Source organism: Electrophorus electricus, chromosome 21, assembly GCF_013358815.1.
Source record: "Electrophorus electricus isolate fEleEle1 chromosome 21, fEleEle1.pri, whole genome shotgun sequence".
NCBI lineage: Eukaryota > Metazoa > Chordata > Actinopteri > Gymnotiformes > Gymnotidae > Electrophorus > Electrophorus electricus.
The window spans coordinates 2746211-2761210 of NC_049555.1; the positions used below are offsets into that span (position 1 = coordinate 2746211).

The 15000-nt window shown below is 46.5% G+C and overlaps 1 protein-coding gene across 1 annotated transcript in view; it reads right to left on the minus strand.

Moving 5' to 3' along the window:
- Positions 1-15000, minus strand: part of si:ch211-246m6.5 (von Willebrand factor D and EGF domain-containing protein) — a 69110-nt gene that overhangs the window by 15459 nt on the left and 38651 nt on the right. The window contains exons 18-26 of the mRNA XM_035521143.1: positions 13309-13528; positions 12811-12925; positions 12248-12351; positions 11125-11262; positions 8422-8747; positions 5555-5726; positions 5066-5224; positions 4232-4429; positions 3356-4105 (exon numbers count right to left, since the gene is read on the minus strand). Coding sequence (XP_035377036.1) covers positions 3356-4105; positions 4232-4429; positions 5066-5224; positions 5555-5726; positions 8422-8747; positions 11125-11262; positions 12248-12351; positions 12811-12925; positions 13309-13528 — 2182 coding nt within the window. The remainder of the gene's footprint in view (positions 1-3355; positions 4106-4231; positions 4430-5065; positions 5225-5554; positions 5727-8421; positions 8748-11124; positions 11263-12247; positions 12352-12810; positions 12926-13308; positions 13529-15000) is intronic.

Below are 15000 nucleotides of genomic sequence, written 5' to 3' on the forward strand. Positions count from 1 at the left end.
TGTAAACTAACCTAGTATGTGTAAGGAAACCTAGCGAGTCTAACTAACCTAGTGAATGTAATGTAATTTAGCAAGTGTAAACTAACCTAGTGAATTTAAGGTAACCTAGCGAGTGTAAACTAACCTAGTGAATTTAAGGAAACCTAGTGAGTGTAAACTAATCTAGTGAACTTAAGGAAACCTAGTGAGTGTAAAGTAACCTAGTGAATTTAAGGAAACCTAGTGAGTGTAAAGTAACCTAGTGAATTTAAGGAAACCTAGTGAGTGTAAACTAACAGTGAATTTAAGGTAACCTAGTGAGTGTAAACTAACCTAGTGAATTTAAGGAAACCTAGTGAGTGTAAACTAACCTAGTGAATTTAAGGAAACCTAGTGAGTGTAAACTAGCCTAGTGAATTTAAGGAAACCTAGTGAGTGTAAACTGACGTAGTGAATTTAAGGTAACCTAGTGAGTGTAAACTAACCTAGTGAATTTAAGGAAACCTAGTGAGTAAACTAACCTAGTGAATTTAAGGAAACCTAGTGAGTGTAAACTAACCTAGTGAATTTAAGGAAACCTAATGAGTACAAACTAACCTAGTGAATTTAAGGAAACCTAGTGAGTGTAAACTAGCCTAGTGAATTTAAGGAAACCTAGTGAGTGTAAACTGACGTAGTGAATTTAAGGTAACCTAGTGAGTGTAAACTAACCTAGTGAATTTAAGGAAACCTAGTGAGTGTAAACTAACCTAGTGAATTTAAGGAAACCTAGTGAGTGTAAACTAACCTAGTGAATTTAAGGAAACCTAATGAGTACAAACTAACCTAGTGAATTTAAGGAAACCTAGTGAGTGTAAACTAACCTAGTGAATTTAAGGAAACCTAGTGAGTGTAAAGTAACCTAGTGAATTTAAGGAAACCTAGCGAGTGTAAACTGACCTAGTACGTGCAAGGTAACCTAGCGAATGTAAACTAACCTAGTATGTGTAAGGAAACCTAGCGAGTCTAACTAACCTAGTGAATGTAATGTAATTTAGCAAGTGTAAACTAACCTAGTGAATTTAAGGTAACCTAGCGAGTGTAAACTAACCTAGTGAATTTAAGGAAACCTAGTGAGTGTAAACTAATCTAGTGAACTTAAGGAAACCTAGTGAGTGTAAAGTAACCTAGTGAATTTAAGGAAACCTAGTGAGTGTAAAGTAACCTAGTGAATTTAAGGAAACCTAGTGAGTGTAAACTAACAGTGAATTTAAGGTAACCTAGTGAGTGTAAACTAACCTAGTGAATTTAAGGAAACCTAGTGAGTGTAAACTAACCTAGTGAATTTAAGGAAACCTAGTGAGTGTAAACTAGCCTAGTGAATTTAAGGAAACCTAGTGAGTGTAAACTGACGTAGTGAATTTAAGGTAACCTAGTGAGTGTAAACTAACCTAGTGAATTTAAGGAAACCTAGTGAGTAAACTAACCTAGTGAATTTAAGGAAACCTAGTGAGTGTAAACTAACCTAGTGAATTTAAGGAAACCTAATGAGTACAAACTAACCTAGTGAATTTAAGGAAACCTAGTGAGTGTAAACTAGCCTAGTGAATTTAAGGAAACCTAGTGAGTGTAAACTGACGTAGTGAATTTAAGGTAACCTAGTGAGTGTAAACTAACCTAGTGAATTTAAGGAAACCTAGTGAGTGTAAACTAACCTAGTGAATTTAAGGAAACCTAGTGAGTGTAAACTAACCTAGTGAATTTAAGGAAACCTAATGAGTACAAACTAACCTAGTGAATTTAAGGAAACCTAGTGAGTGTAAACTAACCTAGTGAATTTAAGGAAACCTAGTGAGTGTAAAGTAACCTAGTGAATTTAAGGAAACCTAGCGAGTGTAAGCTGACCTAATGAATTTAAAGAAACCTTGTGAGTGTAAACTAACCTAGTGAATTTAAGGAAACCTAGTGAGTGTAAACTAACCTAGTGAATTTAAGGTAACCTAGCGAGTGTAAACTAACCTAGTGAATTTAAGGTAACCTAGCGAGTGTAAACTAACCTAGTGAATTTAAGGTAACCTAGCGAGTGTAAACTAGCGAGTGTAAACTAACCTAGTGAATATAAGGTAACCTAGCAAGAGAAAGCAAACTAGTTAGGTTTCTCAAAGTTTCTCCTTGTCACTGGGGGCTGGGCTTGGACATCTGTAAAACTGCTTTGTTGTTAAATTATATTATGTTATATTAATACATTTGACTTTGACTATGTGAACGTAAGATAGTGAGCGAAAGCTAAGACCTAGTGTCTCCTGCTGTGATCGTTCTAATAATCAGAACCGTGGGGTTTGCACGTCGCACTGAACAACTCCCAATTCTCCCTGCCTCTGCCACTATGTGTACAGTCGTGGCCAAAAGTTTGAGACTGACACAAATTTTGGTTTTCACAAAGTTTACTGCTTCTTTTTTTTAAGATCCTTTTGTCAGATGTTTATATGGTATAGTGAATGAAGTACAGTTACAAGCATTTCATAAGTATTTTACTTTTTATTGACAAATACCCCCAGCTTAAGCAAAGACTTTATTTAGTGTTGATACTTCTTTTTTAAGACTTCTGCAATTCACCTTGGCATGCTGGATATCAGCTTCTGGGCGAAACTTTGACCGATGGTAACCTGTACTTGCCTAATCAGTGCTTGGAGTTGATCACAGTTTGTGTGTTTTGTTTGTCCACCCTCTTTTTAAGGAAAGACCAAAGGTTCTCAATGGCATTGAGATCTGGGGAGTTTTTTAGCAATGGACCCAACATTTCAGTGTTTTGTTCACCAAATTTTGGAAAAAGCATTGCTCATCACCAAATTGATCCTGGACCACTGGGAGAAGTTGCTCTTGGTGGATGTTTTGATACCGTTCCTTTTTCATGGCAGGGCTCTTAGGCAAACTTTTGAGCAAACCCACTGAGTAAACTTTGTGAAAACCAGAATTTGTGTCAGTCAAAACTTTTGGCCACGACTGTAAATTAAGAGTCTTGGACAGAAGAATGTCAATCAAGCACTGATTAGAATATTAGGACCACGCCCACACAGTTCTCAGGTCTGATGGCCAATCTGGTTTTTGAGCAGAGTTTTTAGCATATCTATTTTGTTTAATACTCTGAATATTTAATAAAACACATACATTTGTAACACTAAGTTTGTATAAGCTGGTATCACATAGATATTTTTAATATTTCAAAATGTGCTATATAACAAATTGCTTATCACTAACTAAACTCTTTAGTCTGGTAGAGGAAGTTGCGGAATCGCTTGATACAGATTCAGGTAGTTTCAGTTACACAAATCACAAGCACCACCACTGGATGCCACATGGTAGAGCTGGTCTCAGATCAGCTGCAGACTGTATTTACCTCTGCAAACTCTCCCGTTTCCTGTGTAGCCCAGAGGACATCGGCCACACCTGAGGGCCGCCTCTCCCACACGCTCGCACTGTACACCAGGGAAGCAGGCAACACCTGCACAGGTGACGCTCCTGTCCTGCACCTGTGCTGGGACAGGGCTCCGCCCACGGTGGAAGAGATGGGTGGAGCCCGGGCTGAAGCTCTGCGGCAGGATGCGGCTCTGCCTGCCCGGGGTGGGCCAGCTCTCCTGGGCTGGAGGTCGGAGGTCGTGGGCCTCCTCCGCACCACCATCCAGGGCTCCGTCTGCAGAGAACTCGTAGTCGGAGAAATTCACGGGGGTCAGTGCGGCTCTGGTCGGCCGGCTGGGATCGGCGGAGGGCGTGACCCGGCCGGGTTTCTGTACCGCCCGTTCCAAAGCACTGCTGACCTTTGAGGTGTGAGGTGGGCTCGCTTTTGGGGACACGCTGTGATGGGCACCGAGGTGCACGCGAGTGCGCGAAGGCAGGCCGCGCCCGCTACTGGGTGTGTATCGTAAACCCCGCACTGCCGTATCCCTCCTGTCTGTGATTGGTGGAGGGGTCGGAGGGAGGGGCCTGTGACTGAGAGCCTGTGGGGCTGGGGTCCTGGCAGGCAGCGATGGGCGTTTGTGGTGCTCCCTGATTGGTGAGGAGGGCACGTGAAGATGGGGTGACCTTGGAGAGATATTTGAGTGTCTAATGGAGGTGATGGGTTCTCTCACTGATGTGGTGGGCAGGTGAACTGAAGAACAAGAAAACAGAAGAGAGGCAAACTCTCTAAGTGCGCACTAATAATGTTAAACTAAGACATTTTCTTCTTTCATCTTATAATAATACATCCACGTTGGAACTGTGCCAAGCACCGAACAGTCTGGTTTCAAGGAGAGTTGCTCTGTCACATTGGCCACAGACAAATGGATGAAGACCATCTGAGCCAGAGAGCTACGGCCTGGCCACACGAATCTGTCTCTCCGGGAGACCGTGAACTCATAGGTGACTGTGATGTGCCACGGCGTCTCGGCCGCGGTGCTGTGTTTTGTTTTGCCGGTGTCCATTTGGCTGATTACTGCTAGACAAACGTGCAGAGAGAGGCGTGCTGGCAGACGCCATGAAGGAGGAGGAGGAGGAGGAGGAGGAGAGAGGGAAAAGGAGGAAGCGAGAGAGAGAGAGAGCGAGAGAGAGAGAGATACAAGGGAGCCTCCTTACTAGGGCCTACTCCTTGAAGGTGCTGTTAAGAGTCGGTCCCAGCTGAGAGCCGTGTGCAGAAGTCATTATGTGGTTCCACAACACCTTCTCGCCTCACGGAGCGCCCTTGAAAAGCCCTTCACAAAGGAATAGATTAAGACGAAATACCCAGACGCTCAGACGGGGTGGGGAGGTTTAAGCAAGAGGGAGAGGCAAGCCTCTGTGACTCCCTGACTCAAGGACTATATGCAGTATAGGGAAACAGCAAGAGTTCTTTCTGTCTGCCGTCCTACCGATGCTAATGAAGCTCGGTAAAGCCCAGGCCGGTGTGATTTGGGTCTCCTTAGCGCTGAGTAGCGAGTGACAGCTTTGTCTTTTGTCCACAGGAAGTGATATCAGGTGAGCTTAGAGACAAGGCCGCGCCCACTTCCCTGGGATTGGTTGACAATTTCACTCCTTCCACTGAATTTCCACACTAAAACCGCCATTGTAACTACTGTCGCTGAGAGATGCTTACTCGCATGCTTTGTGCAGGTGCGCCCATTGCCGTGGTAGCCCGGCGGGCAGCGCCCGCAGACGTAGCCGACATATGGTGGACGCAGGTCGATGCACTGGACGCCGGGGAAACACGGTCTGCTCGCACACCTGGCCGTCATGTTCCGTGCGTCAGGAGCTCCTGCCTCCCGGGACACAAAGCAAGGAAGAAAAGGTTCTCTTTTAGTAGCAGGTCATGGAGCCCTGAAGTAAACAATATAACTTTGGTGCTTTTCTTTTTACCAACATAACTATCTGAGTCTTGTCATTGCAATAACGCAATTGTAACTGACAGAATACAGTTGTAATTGCAGAGTAATGGAATACGCGACACCAGGTAGAATAGAATTATTCAGGATAAAGGCCAGTCTCCTCCCCTGTATGTATAAGCACACCTGTGATGTGTCTTTTCTAGTGCTGCCTTAATACACCATCCAAACCCCCCGGCTACCTCTCCCTTAGCTCCACCCACCTTCATCCTGTCTCTTCTCTCCTACGCCGCCCGTCACGCTCACTCCGCCCACTGTCTCTGTCCCCGCCCACTGTCTCTGTCTCCGCCCACTGTCTCTGTTCTTCCCACCAGCTCCTTCGCGGTCAATGTTTCGGTCTCCATGTTGTGTTAGCTCAGAATTCATTAAAATCGGCTGTGTTTACGCACCGCTGGACAGCCTGGCATAACAGACTGTAAATATTACTACCGAAAGTGTGAAATATGACACCCAAAACTGATCAGACCAAACTTGCTGCTAATTGCAAAATGGCTTCCAAAAAGAGCTTGAGGCACAGCAGACATTTGCAGCCAATTATGACATTAACACTCGATAACGAGCACAAGCAAATAAATAAATAAATAAATACAAAAACAGGGAAAAAATTAATTACAAAAGCCGCGAGAGTAATTTTGGTGCTGTTAGCAATTTTTGGTCCTGTTAGGAATTTTACACACCTGCTCTTTAGTGTGTGTGTGTGTGTGTTGTGTTTGTGTGTATGTATGTATGTGAGTGTGTGTGTGAATGTGAGTGTATGTATGTATGTGTGTTTGTGTGTATGTATGTGAGTATGTGAGTGTGTGTGTGTATGTAAGTGAGCGTGTGTGTGTGCATGTGTGTGTGTGTGTGTGTGTATGTAAGTGAGTGTGTGTGTGTGCATGTGTGTGTGTGTGTGTGTGTGATGGATGGGTGCATGTTCCGAGTCAACCTGGTTCTGAATGATCTCCGGTTTTCCCTGCCTCTCCCTGCTTCACCTTTCTCCTGACCTTTAACGTCCATAGTCTCCCTGGATCAGACACCCCCACCTCCCAGAGAGATGAGGAATTACTCCACGTAGCCATTTGTCAAAAACTATTGAGCCAGTTAGAGAGAACTTCCCTAATGGACAATGATACGCTTATGTCACCGGAAGTTAGACAATTACTCAACATATAGAGAGTCATTTAATCTGTAAATTTAACTCATCTCATTATGACTGAATGCTGAGATTTGGAAACATGCACACCCCCCGCCACACACACACACACACACACACACACACACACACACACACACACACACACACACACACACACACACACACACACACACTGCCTTAACCTAAATGCACAATGTCCTTGTTCAATAAACAGATGGGCCTTCCGTCCCGTGACAGCTCCCTGTAACAGAGATTATCCTCCTCTTTGTTATTATTAAAAATCGATTTACAGCCCCTATGATTAGACGCACTGAGGGTTATTGCCATCACATTTCATTCCATATTAACGGGTTCACTGGGATCCCGTGGCCCGTTGGGGGATGGCATGGTGCTGACAGGGAGTATCTCATGCCTAGACTCCTGATCGGTGTGTGATAGCAGGCGATTTGCAAGCTGACAGGTCCATATTAGCACAGCTGCCAATCGTGCTGAGGGTCTCGGGCTGCCGAGGGTCTCGGGCTGCCGGTGGCCGCCCGCTGCCAGCCCTTCACTTAAAGCTGGAAGTGGGGAAAGAGAGAGAGAGAGAGAGAGAGAGAGAGAGAGAGAGAGAGAGAGGCACGACCATGGCGATGGACGCTCGGTCTGCTTCTCTACACCCACTCCAACCCCGGCGCACGTACAGAGATTCAGAACCCGGCTGGGTGCCGCTGTTCAGCTCTGACATTGTTACTGTCAAAAGGAGAGCTGGTTTTCTTTTCCCCTTGCCTACTGGAAACCTTGTGCTCCTCTTGCTCTGGTTCTGAGAACGGAACAGGAGCGAGGTCAAGTCCGCAGGCAGTGAGGGTGCGGAATGCGTCGCTGCGTGGTAAAACCGTGAAAAGCAGGAATGTTATCAACACGGAGCTGATTCGTGTTTAAACCAGTAGCGTTAATATTAATACATGAATGGCGAAACCTACTAATTGAATACCAGTGACCTCCAGTGGTAATTACGCAACAGGTCCTTAAAGAAAAGATTGAGCAAAAAAAAAAATACTTAGGCAATTTATATGCCCAAGTTTAGCGATGTGAATGCATAAAGGTTTGTGCATATAGATATTCCTAATGACATTCCATTGTTGGTTAGTCTGGTAGCTCCATGAGAAAACTTAAAACAAGAAGGAAATGGTGTATAGTTGGGTTTTCTCCAAACCATTCTACAGCAAACTTCAACATATTTAATCGTGACTGCAGTTGAAATCACTTCATTCTAATTTTTTTGCACTAGCAACATTCATGCTGTTGTGCCAATTACTTGTCCATATGACCGAGGTAAGTTGGCGCCACTGCTTGTAATTACCATGGATGCTTTTAATGAATCATAGCATATCTTAATCTTGAGCGTTTCATCACGTTCTTTGGGAAGAAGGTTAATGAGACTCTGCCATACCCAATCCTGGAATATTCCTCTTCCCCTAACATCTTATCCTCCTCTTCCTCCAGGCGAGACTCTACTGTTCTTCTTCACCAATTTCCCCAAAAGCACCTCCCACAAGCGCTACCACTCTATCTGTATAAACTCTAGCCCAGTTGTACTAGCATAAGTGTAGCTTTTTCAAGGACGCAACACTGCACTTCTATAGGCCTCTTCAGAGAAGAGTGTCTACTGAAAGCTCTAACTGTAAAAGCATACAGAAGGTGTAGGGCACAGGGGAAATAAACCTCTATACGTTTACTGCACGCTTCTGCCAAAGTATCCTGTGCTACTCCGTGCACACAGCAGGAGGAGCTACTCTGTCTTGTTTCAGAGCTACAGGACCTCGAGCGATCATGCAATCTTGGCTAATGATGGCTAGATCCTGGCAAAGCTAGCCTAGCCTAGCTAAAGGTAAAATAAACACTAAGCAGTGCAGATTGTTTTCAGCACAGGTGAGGATCCCAGGTTCTCGGTACCCATGGACATGACGAGATCAAAGACCCAGACAGGACAAGGGACTTGCCCGGTTTGTGGCTGTTGGAAGATGGCTTGGTGGCCAAGTTCTCGGCCAGGAGTGCAGAGCTGGAGGTTTGGACTGGCACTGGGTGGATCAGGGTCTGAGCTGGAGCTATTCCGTTGGAGGATGGAGCAGGAATTGTTCCATTCGGGCAAAGGGGCAGGACTGTTCCATTCGGGGATGGGGCTGGGACTTTTCCATTCGAGGATTGAGCCCGGACTGTGGTGTTCAGGGACAGGGACAGGATGGTGTTGATTGGAGTCGGGATTGGGGCTGTGCCATGCTCTGGGGGCGGAGAGAGAGAGAGAAATGGCAAAGTGTAAGAATTAAAAATGTTTTAACTTGGGAATAGTAAGTGCACATGCTCATTCGTGCACTCAAATCCACTCAACTGATGTGCTCTTCAAGTTGAAATCTATCTGACTTTGGCAGAACGAGAGAAAAATATTTCACACGATCAAACAGCCCTCTGTGTTTTAATCTGCCAGGGGAAATGAAATCAAACGCTTCTAGGCCACGGAAGCCCATCAGCAGTGGGGAGTGGTGAAGGTTCGATTCCCCAGAGATTTCCCAGACCATACTAGCTGATTCAAGTGAAAATTGATTGGTTTTTTTGTTTTTTTTTTGTTCTCGGCACATTTAAAAGCGGGTGAGGGCAGAGGAACAGATAGGAGAGAAATTGGAGGAGATGGAGAGAGAAGGATAGAAAGATAGGAAAGGGGTGGTAAAAAGGAATGTGGAACGAGGAATAAAGCGACAAAGAGACAGAGAGGCAGCAGACAACTTTAATTCGAGGGGAAAAAAAAAAAAAAAAGATTTTGTAGTTGATTGTAGTTGATCGTGAAAGTGGCACCTTTGATACAACCTCAGGCGCTCGGAACAATAACAATAACCATTTCCCGTTCCCAAGAGGAAGCGAAGTGCATGGCTGCACACGGTTACGACAGATGATTCCAGGGTCTTGGCTTTCCGTCCCACTAAGGCTCGGGCTTGGAGTGACACCGTCCATTGTTGTGGCTGGGCTACAGAACCCCGCTGTCTTAAGAGAAGAGGCTTTTAGCACAAGCAAACACAGTTTCGAGGCTGTTTGCTGACGGTCAGGGATGGGCTCTTTCATGCCTGCCTTCCCGCCTATCGCTTCGGACAGTCATTTTCCCCCTCTGCTTTCATTCCTTTCCTTTAATAAACCGCGTAAAGTCTGAGCGGGGCTTTTCTTCTAGACCGGCCACTTCAGGGGGTTTCGGCATTGAGTTATAGTCGAGTGTGCCCGAGACGCCGGCCACGGCGTCTCCCGGCTGGCCGCGTGACCCCGCCGCTGTTGAACGGGGATCAGCAACCCCCACCCGCCTGGGCTCGCGGGAACGGGCCCAGGGGCCGGTAAAAGGCCGGGAGGGTTCTCGTGGGTCGGGAATTTCTTCCGTCCACTTTTTGGGGTGAAAGCCCCGATTTCCACGGCACCACAGAAATGTGCAGTGGGGTGTTTGGTATGCAGATAGCAGGGCTTGGCAAACCTCAGTCTTATTACCTTCACCTAAGTCTGTCTGTTTTCTGCATCTCGGTCTTCCTGTCACCCTCTCTCGTCTTTCTCTCTCTCTACCTCTCCGCTGCTCTGCCTTTCATGTTGGCTCAGAAATATAGCTCGGGTTTAAGGAGGCCTGTCAATCAACCTGCCAAAGGAAACACACACCTGAGTTCATCTCCTTTTAGACTCTATAACATGATCACACACACGCGCGCACACACATGGTCTTCGGAATGAGAGTGTTTGTGCTTTGTTTGTCTCTTTCAGTGCTCAGAGTCTCTTTTACAGGCAATAAGTAATTTTTTTGCTGATCTTCACTTTACATGCAAGCAGGGTAACACCCACCCACCCCCACACACACACACACACACCATATTGACACACACACACACACACACACACACCCACACCATATCCACACACACACACACACAAACATACACACACACACACACACACACACCATATCCACACACACACACACACACCCACACCATATCCACACACACACACAAAAACACACACACACCATATCCACACACATACACACACACACACACGATATCCACACACACACACACACACACACACACCATATCGACACACACACACACACACACACACACACACACACCCTCACACCATATCCACACACACACACACACACACAGGTAACGGTGGAGGACATGTTCCTGACTCTAATACTGAACATTTAGGAATCCCATATCATTTACTGATTACCGTCAAAACAATTATTCACCCGTGCACTTTGTGTCTGGAGCTGATATGGAAAACATGTCCAAACAGCCCACCACACCCACCCCACCCCCCCATGCGGGATAACACACACACAAACAAACAAACAAAGCCGTAGCCGTGGTAACGTATCTCCGCAGTTCATTGGCTTGTAAGCTTTTTATTTCCAGTGGCATGCAGTGCTGAATTGCACTGTGCAGTGGAGTGCAAACGTTCGTAAGGGCATCTCCGGATGTCCGGCTCGTTGTCCTGCTCCCAAACCCCGTAAAGAGGCATGTAATGGACGCAAACACTGCCACAGTAAGACATGCATTCAGCTTTTTAATTTTTTTTTTTTTTTTTGGGGGGGGGGGGGGGGGTAACTGCAGGTAAATGCTGAGTTACCTGTGCAGGTGATGCCGTCTCCCAACATGCCGTGCGGGCAGCCGCTGCAGGTGAAAGAGCCGAAGGTGTTGGTACAGGGGACGCCACGGAAACAAGGCACGCGCTCACACTCGTTTATGTCCTCCTGGCATGTCAGGCCTGAACACACACACGCGCACGCATTTTAAAAAATGGATATTTTTTACTCAGGAATACGTACACACCCCCCCCCCCCCCAGGCACCCATGCTCAGTCACATGTATGCATGGTAGCAATGTTCACTCTTACACAGGCAGAGGTCACAATGAGGTTTGGGGTTCGGCAGCGACTGCTACCCGTCAGATGTGACGTCAGATCTGCTGTTATGCGACTTACACATACGCAGGTCCAACTTCACACATCTCCAGTGTTACTTAATAATATCTGCCACAGAAATGCAAGACGCTGCTCCTTCAGACGCCCCTCCACGCCGCGCGGCAAATTTCGGAGCTTCGCTCGTGTCGTGGCTGGGCGCGCCCGCTCCTGCTAGGGATCACATCCCTTACCTGCCCCGCTCACAATCACCAGAATACTAATTGTGTTCACCTGTGCGTTACTCAGACTCTGCCTATTTAAACCCGCAGAAACCAAGAGACGAGGCTGCACATTAGTGGACCTAAGACGCTCCCTTTTGAGAGCTACTGTTTATGTTTGTTTGGTGCTTCCATATCTGTGGAACTATGGATTATAAAGAGCACTTTGTTGCAACCTCACCTTTTGCTTCTTTCATGCTGCAAACGCCACAGCTCACAAACACGAAACACACTCTCGGCCCCACAATACACACCCCCGTCCCCGCAAACGAGGACTTTTTTTGCCATTAGAAAATTATTTGCTCTCACTGTATTGCAGGTAAGAGACGTGTATTTAAACACAGATAAAATCGTATGTCAGTAAAAGTGTAAAAGCCACTGTGTCACATATCAAGAGTGTATTAAACTTTATTTTCTCATGAGTAAAGCAGGTTCAGTTTAATCTCACATCAATAAATTCATTTGCAAGCGTGTTTTGTTCTGGATTTCCGGGCAGTTCCTGTGTCCTAGCCAGTCTAGACCGTCATTTTCAAACAGTGAAAGATACTGTGGCATATTCGGGGTGGTTTTACCATCCACCACAACACAGTAAGCTTGGCATGATGTCTCCCGGTTGCTGGGTTTGGCCTGGGGTAACTCCACCACAGCTGAGTAATTCAGGAGCACCGAACGGCGCCTGTGCGAACAGCCGAGAGACCAGGTTGGAGGCTACGCAAAAGCATGCGGCGTAGAACTCCAGCGGTGGTCCAAGCGCTCGCCGTTCAGCACTCCAGACGAGGACGGGGCATCCGCCTCCGGCATGCTGCTGGCTAGCCAGAGCAAAATGTTCATCCCTGATGTTTATTTCATTTGTTTATTTATTTAGCACCACTGCCGTTGTTATGTTCAATGCGGATCGGGTGGTTCCTTTGCACCCTTCAAGACCTTGACAATGGAAAACTGCAGTGAGGCGATTCAATATGTCCTGGCTTCCTTCCCCACTGACAATGAGCCATGGGATCATCTTCATTTGAATAGAAATTACAGTTGCTGAGCTCACAGAGCATACCTCCCTCTGAGTTGTTAAACTCACCAAAATAAATAAGTAAATAAATACAATCAAAAGCTGCTCCGTAAAAAAATACGCCTTAATCACGTCGCAGAAAGCGCCACACCGACTCGAAGGTCTCGAAAGTCCCGATCGTCTTCGCCATACCACTCATCGCCGGAGCCGAGTGTGTACTTGAAGAAGTGAGGTGGGAAGGTACATCCTGTAGTGGTGTTTACGCCTCTAGTGGGAACGCTGGTGCTGAGACAGTCAAGTGTGTAGCTACTGGTTATCCAGCTGTTAATTATTCAGGTACTGACAATGCAGGCTGAGGAGAAGAAGCTGCTCTCTACCTCAAGTCAGCGTTAAAGTCAGTAGTTCTGGTTATCACGCTGGGTTTACGCTAATGTTACGTTATTGTTAGGGCGTTAAGTTGCTAACGTGTCAGGATTAAAGTGCCGAGCGCATGGTACTGTTTGTAGAATCACATTTTAGAATCACTGTTGCGTCGGGAATCATGTGAGCAACTGTGAGCGTTCTGTGCCGGTCACGCCGGAGTGGACTACGGCTCCCGACCTCGCACGGTGACCGATCGGAGCACCCTACCTTTCCGACCAGCTGGGCACAGGCACAAGAATTTGTCCTGCTTGTTCACACACTCCCCCGGCCCGCAAGGTTTCGACGCACAGAAGTCCGCCTTGTCCTGGCAGAGGTCGCCGTGGAAACCGGGTGGGCACACACACAGATACTCGCCACGCCCTGCCGGGAGGTTGACGTTGGTCACGCACGTCCCGCCGTTTGCGCAGTCGCAAGGCCTCACGCTCACCTGTAACCATGGAGACAAGAATGGCACGAAGCATCAGAACCTTTCTATGAACATCGGAGAGGAATATTTCTGTTCGGAATGAACAAACAGGTTGAGTTTGCCTGCCTGTTAGCTCCTAAAAATAAGCCTAAAAATGTTTTTTAAAAAGTTGTATTACCTTTTCCAATTTTTTGAGGGTAATTTCTTTTTTTGGAGGAAAATAATTTGTGTAATTTTGATTACCGAATTTCTAAGCGCCCCTTTAACCCACATTGCTCAATAACCCAAACCAACAGATGGCGCTGCTAACGGCTCGGCTTCCCCATGTAAAGCTGCCTAATGCTAAACATGCTTCAACTCATTTGAACTACAGAGCCTGCAGGCAGCTTAAGAACTTGCTTAGCAGGAACCTTAGCACCAGGCTCCTGTGGATGGTGAAACTCGCCGGAGGGAACCAAGGTGGAGCTCTGCATCCACGGGTGGAGGTTACCTCCTGCCACGGGTGGAGGCTCCTCCCCTCACCTCATGCCCGTTTCTTCTGTTCCTAAGTGCTCCGACTTTGTCTCCCAGTGTCACGGAGTATTTCCGATTTCCGGAGCGCCTTGCTCATTTTGCAGGATTCCTTTACGGAGGAGGAAGATACAGGCACTAGCGACACTAGCGAGGAAGGGCGCATCTCCACCAGTGTTCGGCCAGGTCAGGTGAGCTGATGTTCTCTATGTGCCGAATCGATCTGATCTAACCCGGTGCATGAGGTGGAATGTGTTATAGAGTGTCACTGTATGTTGGATGAGTTATTGTTCTGTATACATTTTTAAATAATACTTTATGTAACTCTTAGATACAGAATCTCGGAGGCAGTTGCAACCGTGGAGGTGGAGCGCATTCACTGGGGATAATGGCTCGGTTTTACAAAAACACGCCACAAAGTGGCTAAAACTAAATTATGGCTAAAAGCCACCGTAGGCCGTAAGATAATGCCGTGCGTTAGAGCTGCATCTTATTTCAGGCGGGAACGCTGGTGTTAAGCACTGAGGAAAGATTCCTGTAACGTCAGTACGGCTTGACTGTGTATTGACCATCTCTGCCATACTGCCGCTGACCAGATGGTTTCTAACAACACTTCTGTGCTCCACCAAAAAGAAAAAGAAAAAAAACAAAGCACTTCTCAGCTTGACGTGTTTGTGCTGCATATATTGGACTTGACAGCTTGAGCTAATGTTTTTAAAGTAAAGCAAAGACAATTACTCCCCCCTCCACACACACACGCGCGCGCTCACACACACATGCGCACACACACGCGCGCGCGCGCTCACACACACACGCGCGCACACACACTCTTCATGCCAGCTGTACAAGATGATAAGAACGTATGCATTAATTTCTCCCCCTTTAATCTCCTGCAGTCTCTCTCTCTCTCTCTCCCTCTCCCTCTCCCTTTCTGCTCCCTTGTTCTCTTTCTACTTTTTCTTTCTTTGTTCTTTCACTTTTCC